General features: G+C 40.0%; 1 protein-coding gene across 2 annotated transcripts in view; it reads left to right on the top strand.

Annotated features, from left to right (window-relative positions):
- KPNA3 (karyopherin subunit alpha 3) overlaps nucleotides 1–11,484 on the top strand; it is an 86,671-nt gene extending 75,187 nt beyond the window's left edge. For both annotated transcript variants that reach the window (XM_050949249.1, XM_050949259.1), the window contains 5 exons: nucleotides 1,657–1,761; nucleotides 1,893–1,964; nucleotides 2,058–2,220; nucleotides 3,796–3,890; nucleotides 8,923–11,484. In XM_050949249.1, the coding sequence (XP_050805206.1) occupies nucleotides 1,657–1,761; nucleotides 1,893–1,964; nucleotides 2,058–2,220; nucleotides 3,796–3,890; nucleotides 8,923–9,021 (534 nt within the window). In that variant the 3' untranslated portion in view covers nucleotides 9,022–11,484. The remainder of the gene's footprint in view (nucleotides 1–1,656; nucleotides 1,762–1,892; nucleotides 1,965–2,057; nucleotides 2,221–3,795; nucleotides 3,891–8,922) is intronic.
- The last annotated feature ends 5,043 nt before the right edge of the window (nucleotides 11,485–16,527 follow it).

Genomic DNA, 16,527 nt, shown 5'->3' with positions numbered 1-16,527 from the left:
CCTTCTACAAAAGGACCGTCTGGTAGTATTCTCTGAATCTGCTATGAGAGTTCTTGGTAACTCTTTCCCTATAGCCCTTTTCTTTTAACAAAGAACTGTGTGATTTCCTTGAGACTTGGTTCTGCTGCTGAATCACCTGGAAAAGATAACTGAGCAACCTGAGGATTACTTGTCTGCCCAGTGGGGGGGGGGGGGGGGGGGCTTGAATGAATTGCAACACCACTCCCTGGCCCAAGAAGACAATGGAAATAGGAACTGAACTCAGATCTTTTTTGTGCCAATGTAGGAAACCACCACTGACTATTGGTTATTTCATTTTCTTAGGATGAGGGTCTTCTGTTCATTTCTAGTTTTATATGCAAAAGTCAGAGATTAAAACTTCTCACATCTGAGTTTCAATAAACAGTATAAGCAAACCCTCTCCTCCCTCCGCCCCCCCCCCATCCCCTAAGTAATTGAAAGCATATTTAAGCTAAAATCTGTAGTCAGGCCTCTGGATTCCCTGACTCAGTACAGTTTTATTTAACTAAATATGACAATAAATACAGAAGGTCAGATCCTTAATTATACTAACTCTAGCAGTGCAAAGATGACAGAAAGTGGGTTCAAATATAACTGCGAAATGTACTGGGGGGCCTTAGTGTAAATGAGACTGGTCCAGTGGATAATGTACTAATTGTATATTGAAAGTCCTATTAAACTTTATTTTCTATTGACCCCTATATCTTTAGCTTTCACTATGTTGCAGAATTTTGTATTGGAAACACATGATTGCATTATAGAAGCTGTCTGGGGGCGAGGTGGGGAGAGCTGGATGTTCTAGCACATGGGATAAGACAGACAGAGAGCCATGGGTGTAAGTCTGGCTTTTTGGCACCTAAGTGTATCATTTGAAGGCCTATATCAGTGATTCTCAAACTTTTGTACTGGTGACCCCTTTCACATAGCAAGCCTCTGAGTGCAACCCCCCCCCCAATAAATTAAAAATACGTGTTTATATATTTAAGACCATTATAAATGCTGGAGGCAAAGTGGGGTTTGGGGTGGAGGCTGACAGCTCCTGTCCCACCACATAGTAACCTCATGACCCCCTGAGGGGTCCCGACCCCCAGTTTGAGAACCCCGGCCTATATAGTTTGCCAAATTGAAACTGCAGTCACAGAAGCCAGATTTACTCTAAAGCTCACTGAATGCCTCTGAGGGCTTGTCATCACTACTGGGACCTAAGTCATAATGTAGCTGGAGTCAGTGTAGCTTAGGTCAATTTACCTGGTGTCTTCACTGTGCTGCGTTGATGGGAGGTGCTCTCCAGTCGACTTTCCTTATTTTTTTCGGAGAGGTGGAGTACCAGGTTCGTCCGAAGATGGCTCTGACGTCCATTTAGCTGATCTTCACTAGACCTGCTAAATTACCCCATCTGCATCGATTGCAGCAGCATCGATCTCCCTATAGTGAAGACCATCCCTGATTTTTTTTCAGGGAATAAGTGTTTCTAGGACAAGGAACACATGGTGGAACAGATTGATGAAGAATTGCTGGACTTATTTCATGCTTTATTTTTGTGTCATTGCAGTTCATATGTAATGCTTTTTAGCCATATATAAAGACTTAAATTATTTCTAAAGAAAAGTGGTTTCTCATTTTGTCTGTTTGTAGGAAGCAGTTTGGTTCCTTTCCAATATCACAGCAGGAAACCAGCAACAAGTTCAAGCTGTAATAGATGCTGGACTAATCCCTATGATCATACACCAGCTGGCTAAGGTCAGTCAAGCTGTCATTTGCGCAAGTTTGTCATCATCTTTTTATAAGTCTGACACAGGGAATATCTGAGTTAATAAGCTTTACAGATGTCTGCTTGCTAATTTTAATGAACTATCAATTTTACCCTTCAGGGGGACTTTGGAACACAAAAGGAAGCTGCATGGGCAATTAGCAACTTGACAATAAGTGGAAGAAAAGATCAGGTGTGTGTGGCTAACTTGCAAGTTGTTGTTAAAATGTAGTGTATTGTAAGATTAATCGTATATAATTCTGAAGGTATTTTTCCCCATATTTAGGTTGAATATCTTGTACAACAAAACGTAATACCACCATTCTGTAATTTACTGTCAGTAAAAGACTCCCAGGTGGTCCAGGTGGTCCTGGATGGGCTGAAAAACATTCTGATAATGGCTGGTGATGAGGCTAGCACAATAGCTGAAATTATAGAAGAATGTGGAGGTAAGATTTTATTTGTTAGGTTTTTTTAAACTTTTATTTGCTATGTATCACTTTATCTTCCTTCTTCAGAACCAGTGCAGTACTTAAGGCAGTGTTTCTAACCTGTGGCCACTGTGACCACATGTGGCCCCCACCGGAATGTTTGCTGCCACAACAACCTCCTAGACAGTGATTTGGAGGGGAAGAGGGGAATGCAAAGCAGCGGCCCCTCCGTGCTGTGCCCAGCTGTTGCTCCTGGATGTGTTGCCTTGGTGTTTGCTGGCACTGCCAACAGGATCAGCACACTGCACCGCAGTCTCCTAAGGGGCTCTGGGCAGCGCCTCTGGAGACACATGGGGCTGGTATGCATGGCACCAGGGGAACCTGGGACTTTGCAGATAACCACTGAATTCCTGACCCACTTTTCCAGGGGCAGCAGGGCTCAGGCCTTAGCCCCAGGGCAGTGGCAAGAGGTGGTGGCTGAACTGAGGCCACCAACAAATTTATTGTAAGAACCCCTGACTTACGGCCATTGACACATACTACATAACACCAGCAATTGGTCCTTACATGGTATTTGAATAAATGGATGAAACTGTGAGAAAGGGAAAAAATATGTTACCTTGTAGCCATTGTGGCTTTTTTCTGTTTAGTGAAACTTATTTAGAGGGATTTTCACGTTGGAAGACACTTGGTGGGAGAGTGGGTGAGGACATATTTCCACAGACCAGTGTATTTCAGTAGTAGCTTTCTGTATCTTTTTCAGATTTGTTTTAAAGAGAGCGTTATTTCCACCCAACTTCTGCCTGTGCTTGATCCTGCAATAAAAGTCATGGTTTTGCATCACTCCATTGCAGTGGGAATGTATGTCAGTATTTTGACTTCCCTTGCAGAATAAAATAGGAAGAGAAGTTGGGCTTGAGGTAGCAAGTCCCCATTAAATCACACACCAGCAATTTAGATAAGATGGCAAGTTAATTCTTCAAAAGCAAGTTAGAGATAAATGAATGTCTTAAAAAAAGTTTTTCCCTTCTACATAAATTTCTTGCTTGAAACTGAAGTTAAGATTTTAAACTACTGTAGCTATGTTCTTTTGTCACCTTGTTTGCATTTCACTCTTGGTATGCTACTCTAATGTGAAACCACTTTTAGCCTGCCAAGATGTAGAGTGTCTGTATGGGACAAAGCGTACATGCTATACAGCAGAAATGCACAAACTTTTGCTTACCTGAGTGCTTCACCTGACTTACATAAAAGGGAATGGATTGCAGCAGCCCTGGAGGCTTTTAAGAACAGGTTTGTGTCCGTGTCATCATTAAGATGGGTGGCCCATGGAAACAGGCTGTGCTGAAACCTGTAGATTCCACAAGCCACACCTCTGTCTTAAAGATGAAGATGGCAACTTTTGAAAGAACATTCTGAGTCATGTTTGGAAACTAGGTCCATTGTGACCATCCTTGTTCTCCAGTATGTCTTGAGGTACTAATGTAGCTAAAGGCAGTATTTTGTTATGTCTAAAATGCTAACCTAAAGTAGCTACTAACAAACTTCATTTTAACCTGTTGAACGCGTTTATTCCTGCTGTCATTTGGGCAGGTTTAGAGAAAATTGAAGCCTTGCAACAGCATGAGAATGAGGACATCTATAAACTAGCATTTGAAATCATAGATCAGTATTTCTCTGGTGATGATGTAAGTACATTAAAGACTGCTCTTTGTGTGGTTATGGATATATGAAATGTTTGGTGTGAATGCTTTTGTCCTCCATATTTTAATTTAGTAACTACATTGTCAGCGTTACTTCAGTCATCCCCCTTTATGGACATGGGCTGTTCAGAGGATATTTTCCTATCTTTTTCTGTACAGCTTGTCCTAATTAAAAGTTTTTAAGATACTTTCTCAATCTTCCATTCTCCCTCTGTGGTTTCCTTCCCTTCTCTGACCTGTCCCTGCTCCTACTCCATTTTTTTCATTCCTTTCATGCACCAAGAAACTGCCTCAAACAGACATTGACTAAGACAGGCAATTCATTTTTTGCCTAATAAACTGGTAAAATCTAGTCCACACTATAACACCTTCTAAAGTTGAAAAATTTATTATTAGAAGAAAATATGCTTGCAAATCAAGTTTTATATACTTTATAGAAAAATAGATTTATATCAGATATTATAATTATAAACCCTGCACTATCCTTAAAAATTGTTAGATGCCAGCAGTTCTCCTTCAGATTACCGCTCCAGACCTCACATGTCCTGTGTAGAAGCCATGGGGCCATTCAGAACAGTAAAACTGTTAAGGGGTGCATGTATAATCCTAGAATTCAGTGCCAAGGACAAGAGGTCCCTTCCCCATTACTCCCTCAGTTCCACTCTTCCTGTTGGGTTTGGTTCTGTGACCACAAATCTGTTTTCACTCTGCAGGACTAGTTGGCACAAATTGAATCAATAGTTTTTACGGTGATTAACATTTTCTTGTACATTTTTGTCCTGAGTGGTATTTTGGTATAATTGCAGGTATAGCAACAATTGACTGCTTAGTGATCTTGTTCCTCCAAAATATTAGTTTCCAACAATCCGATCACCATGAAATGTTAGCTCAGGATAGGTTTACTCAAATGACTTTCTTTAGAAGGTCCACTGTGGGATGAAGTCCATCCTGTTGGAGAGAGGAGCTATTTTCTGGAGGTTTGAGTGGATTGTTTCTACAGTTTAAAGCATCTGAGTTGGAGGCCCTAGGACCAGACAAAGGATCCAAGACTTTTGGGTCCGTCCTCTGGATGTAAAGCAGCTGAACTGTTACAAGGAGGCGGATGAAAATTTTTTCTCATTCTCTGAGGCTAGGACAAGAAGCAAAGGGCTTAAATTGAAGCAAGGGAGGTTTAGGCTGGATACTAGGAAGAACTTCTTATCTGTCATGGTAGTTAAACACCAGAACAAACTGCCTATGGAGGTCATAGAATCTCCATCATTGGAAATTTTTAAGAGCAGGTTAGACTAACACCTGTCAGGAGTGGTCTAGTAGTTACGACTTAGTCCTGCCTTGAGTGCAGGGGACTGGACTAGATGACCTATTGAGGTCCCTTTCAGTCCTACACTTCTGATTCTGTGATTTTATGCACCTCAGATTATAGGGAATCCTGAGTCACTGTCCAGAGTTTCTAAAAAGTGTGTAAAAGTTCAAGGGATTTGCATGAGAAAAAGCACCAGGATATAAGTCAGTCGTATCCAAGGGTTGGTTCAGGTCCAGCCCTGCCTAGTTGCATGCATTTCTTCAAATCCTGGGATGTCAAAAGCAGTCAGGACTTCCTCAGATGCTGGGTGTCTGGATCCTGCACTCCTTGGGCTTTGCAATGGAATGTATTAGTCAGGTTGGATCTATCTTCTAACTTATCCTCTTTATTTTTTCATAAGATCAGTCTTTGCTATGTTGGCATCCTTTCTTCCTGAGAAATCACCATCTCAGAGAGGTCTAATCAGTCATGGTCTTGCTTCTGTGGGGAGAAGGAGCAGCCACTGAAGAACAGAGCTGAAGGCTCTGAAGCTGTATTTCTGGCAGTTTTATTCCTGCATCTAGATACCTTTTTATCACTCTGGCCATCTGCTGTTGCCAGAGGGAGTCAGTTGTTTCAGAATAAGATGTATATCCACCTTCTTGTCTTTTGTCCTCCTTGGGAGTTGTGACCCTCGTGGGCTCCAGCTCTTCCTGATTCAAGGTCTTCTGGAGAGTTGGTTCCAGCAAAAAAGGTGAAGGAAAACTGATATCTAGGTTGCCTCCCCCAAAGTATTTCAGACCTTTAGCAGAGTGCTGTCAGGATGAGAATTTCCCATTTCTGTCCTGAAGGATTTGATATCAGAGTAACGGGCTGGGTGTCATTCATCAGAAGTATTCCTCCCCCCATCTTTGTCACCTGATGCTTCTGTCCTTTCCTCAGAGGGACCAGAAGGCATTTAGGATCTAGTAGAAAGGATGGCAGTGTCTGAGATTCTTCTTGTTTCAGTCCATAGTAAATCATGTGATCTTTGACCTTCTAGTGTTTGAAGGAGCCAGGTAGTTGTTCCCACAAAAAAGGGCTTCTAGATGCTGTAGAAGATTTGTTTTAGAATCACTTAGCCGTGGTGCAGTCTGTTTCAAGGAAAATTAACTCTTGGTGCCAAGTAATTAGGGGGTTAAACTACAGCTGTCAATTAATCACAGTTAACTCAGGTGATTAACTCAAAAAAATTAATCATGATTTCAAAAATTAATTGCAATTAATCACACTGTTAAACAATGGAATACCAGTTGAATGGATGCAGGGGATAAGGCTTGGCAGGGTGATTATTCTGCATTGCTCAAAATGACGCACCTGCACTTCTGGGGAGGGGCAAGTGATTGCTCTTGCAGCTTACCTTCGCTTCCCTGTAAGTCATTTTTCTGCAAGGAAGTGAAGAAATCTGTAGGGGACATGAATTCTGCAGAATTCCCCCAGGAGTAAATAGAACAGTGAGTCGGTGAATTTGTTTTGTTTTATGGGCAGCTCTGTTATAACTTTACTGGATTTTCAATGTCAGTATGTCTTAGGGTACTATGTTGAACCACAAAATAAAGCTAGACAGCACTCTTCAGGTGGTTATTTATAACAAGTAACTATCAAACCCAAAACAGTATTCTGTCCCTTTTAAGGACTAAGGCAAACAAGCCAAGCCCTCTAACAGGATTACACAAGTGAGGGGAAAAGAAGCTATACTTACCTCACCTGTCCGACAGCACTAGGGCTCGCAGCCCAGAAGCATCTTTTTTTTTTTTGTTGTTCCCCCTTCTTTCCCCACCACTGTGGAATGTCTTCTCCTCCCTTTTTGGAGGAGACTGGAGGCCACTGATTCTCTCTGTGCCATTAACCCTACATTATTCCCTTGTAGTTCACGGCAATAGGGCATGCAGCTGTGGTCATTTTCTTCAGAAACCAGACTAACCCTCTCCTGACTTCCTAAGGGATGATAGACCCATTGTACTAAAGAAGTATCTACCTTTGTGTGCTGCTTTGTAACGTCTTTTTAGAAGACACAGTAGTTCAATCACACTTAACAAAGCATTGCATCAACTCTGAATCCAGTTTGGAGCCTCAGTTTGGGAAAGTGCTCCTGTTCTTCATAATTAGTACTCAGCTTTTCTGCTGAGGATTGTCACTGCCTCTGCAGAGCTTCACTGGGACCCATTAAGAGTAATAAGAATTGTCATGAAGGAGAAAAGTTATTTGCCAGTATCTTGTTCTCCAGATGTATTGCTCTGCAGATCTACAGACTTTCCTTCTCCCCTCTCTTTAGGAGTTAATGAGTTTCCTGAAGTAGAGAGGGAGTGAAGGATTTTAGGGCTCAGCACTCCAAAATCCTAAAGCCTTGTCTACACTACACAGTTTTGTCAACAAAAGTCAAGCTTTTGTCAATAAAAGAGTGGAGGTATACGTGCTGAAATGCTTCTCCCACCAGTGTAACTCCCCTGCTATGCCGACATAATAAAACCAGAACTGTTGGGCTTATGTCGCTGTTGTTAGGGCGACGCAGTGTCTGTAGACACTGTGAGCTGGGGCAAGAATGGCCGCCGTTCCCGGCTGGGAGCCCCAAGTGGCTCCCCCCGCCCCCAGCAGGGCAGCCGGGCTCCCGGCAGGGAGCTGCCAACAGAGCTGAGAGACCAGGCTCACACTTCAGTTGGTGGAAGTGCTCATGGTGACGACGCACACCACTGACCGAAGGAGGGTAGTGTGGACATCAGTCACCACAGTAATTAATCCAGTGGCTTTAAGTCAACCTAATATAGGTCGACTTATCTTGTAGTGTGGACATATGCCAAGTTTCAGAATACTGGATCTCAGTGTGTAAACAATATATGCACCCTCAGATGGTCTTATTGCTTTGAATGGTTCAGTAGCTCGTGAGACGTGGCGTGTGGCTCCTGAAGTCTGATTTTCAGAGCCAATACATTCAGAACAAATATCAGCAAGTAACCTTTTCCTAGCATGCTCACTGCTGCTGCCAGTGGACTGTATGCTGGAAATCAGATGTACATATTGTAATGCTATTGACAGTTTTAGCCTTTACTAGAAACAAAATGTTACCTGTGTGCCTAACTTCTAAAACTCTGAGAGAGGAAATTGAATCATGGTTCTTCTACATTGACGGCTTGCATGCTACACCAGTAAGACGGGTTAATTTGTTTCTTTTGTAAAATAATGTAGTATATTCAACTGGGAATTTGAGAAGTTTTAAAAAATAAATTATTTCAGAGTGATTTAACTTAGAATCTTCAGCATCCAAGAGGAAATACTGATTACTAAAAAAAAAAAAAAAAGACAAGAATTCCTATCAGCTATAGATAAAAATCAGTTTAATACAATAGGTAACCCTGAGAAAAGCACAAAACTAGTTTTGAGATTTCACTAGTAGTGATTAGCTAGAAAGCTAAAATTTCAATCTTAATTTTGTAGTTAAGAGTCTTTGCTGTAATTAAGTGGTAATGCATTCAATAAGGATATGATGCATCTATTTCCTTAATGGCATTAGAAAAAAGCATGATTTTTCTTTTTAATAAAAGTTATATTGAATTGGCTAAAATTATTAGCATTTCACTTTTTAGTAACAAAATATTTCAGTTGGCCAGTATTTAGGAAATATTTATGCATCTCTGTATGTGAAATGACTTGTATAAGGTGTTGGGTTTGTATGGATTACTTTTTATTATATCTTTATAGATTGATGAAGATCCCAGCCTCATTCCTGAAGCCACTCAAGGAGGTACTTACAATTTTGACCCAACAGCCAATCTTCAAACAAAAGAATTTAATTTTTAAGTTCAATACAGTGCAGCTTCTCTGTCCCACACCAATACGAAGCACCACCAAATGGCTACCAAGTGAAAAAAAAAAAAGGCTCCAAGACACACATGCCTCCTCGTTTTGATGCTTCTAAAGCAAGCCATGTATCGGTCACTTTGCAGTTGCCAAAAGTCACTATCACGTGGACTGTAAATGCATATGCATGATCTCTTAAACTGTTTTACAATTCTTTTTAACAGTCCCAATTACCTTCTTTTTTTGCCTTTTTCCCTGGTGCCACATGCTGACAACCGCAACCTGCAGTTTTGTTAAGAAAATTTCATAGTGGTGGCACATCTGCTTTCCACAGAAAAGTAACTTCTTTGGAAAATGGTGCGCTGTGGATCAAGACACTTTGGTATGATGCATACATTTTGGAAGACTTTACAGGGGCACAGTTTGGTCTGAGCCTCCATCGTCCTCCACAAACATATTTTCATATACTTTATGTGGAAGAATAGAGTCAAAAATGCAAGCCAAATGAATTTCATTGGTGAAACTGAAATAAAAGTAACTTACACTTGGCAATTGATAAAACAGTTAAGTTTAAAAAACAAACTACTTCATCTATCAGTAATTGATGTGTGTTCATTAACTGCCTCAGAAACCAGGGTTGAAGAATGAACTGTAGATTTGGACTGGTAAAGCTTTTGCCGTTGTACCTAATTTTTGAGAACAGCAAGCCCTATTTGACCACTCACTTCAGCCTGTGTGTTCCTGCTGTTTTGAAGTAATCAGATGCTGTGCATGGTATTTTACCTGAGCTACAACCTGTTATGGACTTGAACTTCTGTTTAAGCTGAAAGCAAGAGTCCTTGACTAGAAAAAAAAATCTGTCCAAAACTACGCATTGGTTAAAAAGAATCTTGCTTTCAACTTCCAGTAGTCAGTATATTTCATTTTAAATTGATAATTGGATAAGGTTGATTTATATTGGGTTTAAACTGTGGAGCTTTCATGTTTACTGTAATTTAGTCTTAAACTATTTTTTACTTAGTAACCAGTGCTTATGATAATGTGGTTGGCAACAAACCAGCAGCTGTTTAGAAGCATCATAAAAGCTTCATTCTTGGAGTATTGGAAGAGTAATTCAGAAATGAGTCTAAAACCGTATTCACGTGATTTAAAAAAAATTACAAGCTAGTTGATGTGTGAGGCTGTTTAGAAGCTGCAGTGTTTCAGCATAAGCCTGATGTGCAGCACACATTAAATAACTTTATATAAGCTGGTAATATGAGAGGTCATTGCTTTTGGAAAGTCGTCTAGCCCAGTTCTTTTCAAAGGGATTTGCTTTTGGTGGGGTGAAGAATAATAATTTGAAACTCTGTAAGCTATCACACAAGCTGGTTTTGTTGCCGTTGTTTACTGGGTGTAATTTCCCAATGCATTGATGTGAAGGGATAGAAAAATCTAAACTAATTTAGTTATTGGATGTGGGTTGTATTTACTGTGATGAAGATAAGGACAGATGCCATCAGAGCTTTGTGGATCAGCTGTTTTTTTTCCACAAATGAACAACACATAGCAGGTGTGCATTCATTAAATATATATCTGCCAAGGTGGAGCCACTTTAAAGAGCGAGTTGTCTTGTATCTTAAATAGATACAAGCGTATGTTTAAAATGCAAGATTTTTACTTGCTAGATAATCCATTTTAATATAGTGGTTTGGCCTCTGATTATTTATAGGTTTTATAAATTTTAGAATCAATTTCTCTTTAAGGTGGCTCAGATTTTTCAACTCTTGTGCACATAAAATTGAGTTGAAGTTCATTGTGCCTTTTTTCTTTTCCCAAAAGTTGAGTTGAAGCTTCATATGGTAACTGCATCCTAGTCACATTCTATAGTCTAAAATCTTTAAACTGTGTGGTGTTTGCTAAAACTAAACAATATAAAGTCAAAGTTAGTAAGGTCACAAAGTTTTGTGAAATTAGAGTTCCAGCTGATAATGATGTGAACAAATCTTCGCCCTCTTAATTCTCAATTTAGTTCTTTATATGCCATATAGACTGACAGTTACCCTTTTCAGCCTGCACTCGCTATTTTCCTAGAGATTACATAAAAATTGAGATTACATTCATGATTTTCAACAACTGTGAAGATCTAATTTTTTTTCTTGCACTCAGTGCATCACATTAAAAGTGAACATCGGAGAACTGAGTAAAGCACTACAAAGCATTTGCTCATTTCTTTCTGTTGTGACCTTATCAGCTTTTGATTGGGATTGCACCATTTCATAGAATAAAGGAAACCAAGTATATTGCTGCACTTTTAAGTTTTCAGAAATGTTTAAAAATTGCATTGTTTTTATTATTTTTTTAAACTATCAGTTAAAATAGACTAAAATGTTCTTTCAAAAGAGGCATCTAAATGTGTTCCTAATTTTGTATATGGGCTTAGGTTTTGTAACCAATAAAAAGCTGCTATCAAATACTATAAAACATGCAAAAACTTATTTTGAAAACTATCAGACTGTCTTTTCAAATTGATGTAAGGTTTTTTCTGTCTTTGACCAAATTTTAGCTAGTAGAACTCCACATCAAAGTTTGAAGTATGTTACTTAAACAAAATAAGCTAATGCAGTGATCTTTGAAACTTTGAATACTGTTCTAGTGTGGAGTTTTATATTTGCTATAGAGTTGACCATCCAGTGGAGGAAGGTTGTGTTACACTCATAGTAAGTGGTATGAAGGCAAAAGTGGTGCTTTTCAGATTGCCAATTTCTAGCAGTTTTGTAGTTACAGAGGAAAAAAACTGCAGTAAACCTAAAGGCCAATTAATTCTTGTCAGTTGTCTGAGTCAAATGGCATGTGTACATGATATACATGTGTGCTAAATTAATTATAAGTAATTCAAATTGGGAAACAAGCAGACTTTTTCATAGCACTTTTTTTTAAAAACGCTGTAACCTGCCAGAACTTCCAGAAGACTTTCTTTCCAGGTTGCCGGTATTTATGTTCTACCTGCTTATTCATCATTGTCTTTTAAAGATTTAATAGCACAAAATTTATAAGCACGATCTTATCTTATTCTTTGCATGTCAGGCTCTTCTGTAAATTTCTGCCTTTGGCTTAATTGCTTAGTTCAAACAAAAGCTAAGTCCCATTTTCAAAAGTGATTTAGGTACTGGGGACCCTCCTATTCACTTTGATTTTTGACAAGGCTATTAAGTCATTTAGGTGCTTTTGAAAATTTTACCCTATAAACTGTTAACCATACAGCTAGTCCTACTTATGAAAATTTTGAGAGCTACTAGGTTAGAATTTGTTGTGCAATTTTTTTTAAAGAAAATATCATGTATCTTTTACAAAGCATCTTACAAGAATGTCTTCCTTATCTTTTTCAAGGTGACATAGCTCTTCGGTTTTGCTTTATGGATCTGTTAAGCAATGGATATGTGAGGAGATGCATTGACAGACATGTTTTTTTCTAAATCTCAAAGGAGTTTGTCAAGTGGTTCAGGTCCCAGATTTGACCTACTTATTCTAATCTGATGCAGAATATTTGAAATAGATATTAATTCCATTAAAAAGCTTTCTACCCAAATAGCCTAGTTCAGTTGAATCCTCTGTTAGTTTTGCAGTAGAAGTAAACCTTTTTCTAAGATACTGATTGTATTTATGCTCACAAACATAAATAGGAAAAAAATGATGTATTCAACTGGAAATGGAACTATTTGCAAGATGAAAGTGTAAAATTATTAGGATGGGAGTATATTATCCATGTTTCTAAAACAGTATGAAATCACTAGAGGTTGTATTTTAACATTCTTTGCTTTTGAAAGGCAGTTGGCAAATAGAGATCATCAGATATACAAAATATTTTGGATTGTCTTGTCTTTGTAAAACTAGAACATTTATAGTTGCTTTGGTTTTGCTTTTTGATGAAGCTTTACCATAAACTGCTTGGTGATATACTTAAGTGAAGGAGTTAAAGTAAATTTATGCTACACTCCAGAAACTTTATTAGAAGAATTTTAAAGTTGCAATGTCAAATAATGAGAATTTAGGTTGGGTGTGCAAACTTTAATTCTTCTTCCTTGTCCATATGCATTAAGATACAGTCTTTAACTACATGGTCACATACTGTATTTTTCCACAATGCCTCATTTAGTGAATTGCTAAACGATTCAGTGTTTCTCTTTATCCTTCACGTTCAATGTGTGGCCCCATGCTTTATTTATTGCATGCCATACAAACCCTGCAGTGATTACATTAATTTCTTTATGGATATTTCCGTGGTACTCCCAGCCATAGGATCTGCATGCTTCACAAACATTAACTTAATCTTCACAACACCTCAGTGAGATTAGGTGGTGGTGGTGGTATCTCCATTTTACAGCTGGGGAACTAAGGCACAGAAAAAGGCTAAACTGCTTTAGCCTTTAGACTTCTTTCTAAGGGCTTGGCTACACTGGCACTTTACAGCGCTGCAACTTTCACGCTCAGGGGTATGAAAAAACACCCCCTTGAGCGCTGCAAGATACAGCGCTGTAAAGCCTCAGTGTAATCAGTGCTGCAGTGCTGGGAGCGCGGCTCCCAGTGCTGCAAGATACACCCGTAAGGGATGTGGTTTACGTGCAGTGCTGGGAGAGCTCTCTCCCAGCGCTGGCGCTCCGACCACACTTACACTTAAATTTCAAGTGTAGCCATACCCTACATCACTAATTTTGGATGCCCTGCTTGAAACACCTAGGGCCTGATTTTTTCAGAGTGCTTAGCATTTCTATAGCACTTTATATATTCAAAGCACTGCTCCAGTCAACTTCAGTTGCAGGTGTGAGCATTCAATACTTTAATAAATCTGACTCCAGGTTTGTCATGTTGAGCACCCAGAAAATGGGGAATACACAATGACCACCTGTGAAAAGTGTGGTTTAAGTGATCTGACCAGCATCACAGAGAAACTCTGGCAAAGACAGGGATAGAATGCAGTATCCAGGGCAACATTCAGTTGCCTTAACCATGAGACTATCCTTTCTCTTCCAGCAATCCTTTGCCTCATTAACTACACATCTGACTTCTGCACCAAATGAAGCAGAAGTCCTACTGACAACCACTTCTTACACCACCCTGATTTATTCCCAGAGCACCTCTGTTCCTACCCATCCCTGACTTCTGCAACTGTTCGTTCTCAGTCTTTCCCCAATATATGTCATCCCTCTACATTCCAGTATAGCAACCTTCTCGCTGCCTTGATGTCAGCAAAAACAAAGCAAAGGAAAAAGTGTCTCCTGCTATTGGTTCCAGTACCACCATGGCTGCCGGGCCACTGTGAGAAGTAATTGCAGGAAAAGAAGTCCTGTTCAGTCTTTGCAGTCTTGGGATAGGGCATGCTCAATTACTCTGTGGGAATGGCAAGTGTAAGTCTGGCCTGGAGGAACTTTGGGGATGGAGCGTGCTCAGTGTATCTGGAATCTTGGAGAATTTATCTACTGAACATAGGCAAACAAATTTTTCACAGGCTTATAGCTTGATCATTTGTTGGCAGTTTTTTATGGGCACAGAAAAAGGTACATCCCTGTCACCAGAGTCACCTCCTGCTAAACTTTATGCTTTGGAACAGGGACTTGGAGTCCCGCTAGAGCTCCTGAATGTAATGGCTGTAAGAATTTGGTTTTATGTGGGCAAAACAATGTTTTTCCCCATAACCATTTTTAGCCAAAACATTTAATTTTTCCTACAGTCATTTGAGAATCTCAGTTTTCATATTTTTTTAAGTTTTTGGTCCTTATAATTGCAGAGAGAAACTTGGAAACAATCCTAAAAGCTCAAACTGCAAGACAGACAAATCCCCCAAATGTATTATTTTTAAAATCTCATTACTTTTCATAAATCTCAGAGGGTGAAGGGGGAGGGTTGGGACCTGATTCATGATTTTTTTTTGGATTTGAGGTTGATATTGTTTAATCCTATCCAAGCCAAAAAAGTGATCTCTCCATTTCTGCAGTCTGATGCAATTTATCTGGAATTCTGGATCACTTGCTCATAGGTGAGTGGGAGGCAGTAGGCACTGAAGATTTCGGCACTAAGGATTCCTGGTATCTCCTGCTTTTCCTTGTTCTTATTCAGAGCTGGTCAAAAGAACAAGCTGCTGGATTGTGACTTAACAGTTTCAAAACTTGGTCTGAGCATAGAAACGAAGGTGGTGATGGAAGGGGCAAAAAGTCTCAACATTTCTGACTGCTGCTAGTCTCTGTCCTGAGGGCTGGTCTACACGTGGAGTTCCTGATAAAACTCCATCTGTGGACACTTACTATGGAATAAGTGTGTCCATACATGGAGTTAATCAAGAACAACTCCATGTGTAGACAAGCCCACAGCTGTCCCCGGGACTCTAACTGTTAAATGAGGAAGTCTGTTATATTTGTTAACAAAGGACTTTCAATGCCAACTAACACCGTGGACAAGCCAGTACAGTAACCTGCAAAGGATATAACTCTTCTATTTAATTTTTCAGTAGATGGGTAATTTCTGCTGGCCATCCAGTGGTCCTCCACTGTCAGGCCAAACCTGGTAAAGGCTTTTGAGACCAGAGGATAGGCTGGTGCCCTCAGCCAACCCACCTCCACCTAAGCAGTGCTAATCTCAAGCTACAATCACTGCTGATCTGCCTCCCAAGTGTATTCCTTCTACATTTTACAGACTTGTTTAAAAATGACTGAGAAAAGTTTAATCAGCTATTCACCAAGGACAAGATCTCTAGAGACAAGATGGGTGAGGTGAAGTATCTTTTATTGGACCAACTTCTAATGCGAAGATATTCTAATTTTTATCGTCTAATAAAAGAACCTTGTCTTTAATATCCTGGAACCAACATGGCTACAATACAGCAACCAAGATCTCTTGTCTGACAATCTATTCCTCTCTCACTCTGCTAGCTGGAATCCCTCAAACCTTGTTGGGTATGAGTCTATTTGGTTTTTTTGTTTGGTTTTCCAGAAAATGAGGACCCAGAATCTCCTATCCAAGGAGTTCTTAACTCTTTTGGCTTGAAACCCACAGAGTGGCAGTTGTCTCATGATCCCCCATATTCTAGGATTTGGGTCCCTGGAATGACTGGGAAGTTTTCTGGGTGCTGTAGGATGTACGGGCTGGGTGTAGGGCTGCTTATATTGCTAAGATTGGGTGTGGGGGTTGAAGTATGGATTGTGGATGAGATTTTCCTCCTCTCTCCCATTCCTGCACCATGCTCAGATCTGTGGCTGCACTATTTACAGAGGTGGTGAAGTACTCAGCAATCTCAAACAGCACTGGCTTGCTTGCCTCACAATTGAGTGTTCTGTGGGAGGTTGGAGGAAAGATGGGGGAAGAGCTCCATGGTGATTGGATTAAAGGTGAGGGGGGAGTGGGATGGCAATAAGCTAGTTTTTACCTCAGGAGATGAGGGGAGTAGCAGCCAGCAGGTGTAGGAAAAAGCTGTGACTGCTGAGGAGCAACTAGCCTATGTATGAAATACTAGAGATAGGAGAACTGTCACACTGG

Source organism: Gopherus flavomarginatus, chromosome 1, assembly GCF_025201925.1.
Source record: "Gopherus flavomarginatus isolate rGopFla2 chromosome 1, rGopFla2.mat.asm, whole genome shotgun sequence".
In the NCBI taxonomy this organism is placed as follows: domain Eukaryota; kingdom Metazoa; phylum Chordata; order Testudines; family Testudinidae; genus Gopherus; species Gopherus flavomarginatus.
The sequence above is the reverse complement of the archived record's forward strand: the minus strand, read 5'-3'. Positions and strand labels throughout refer to the sequence as shown.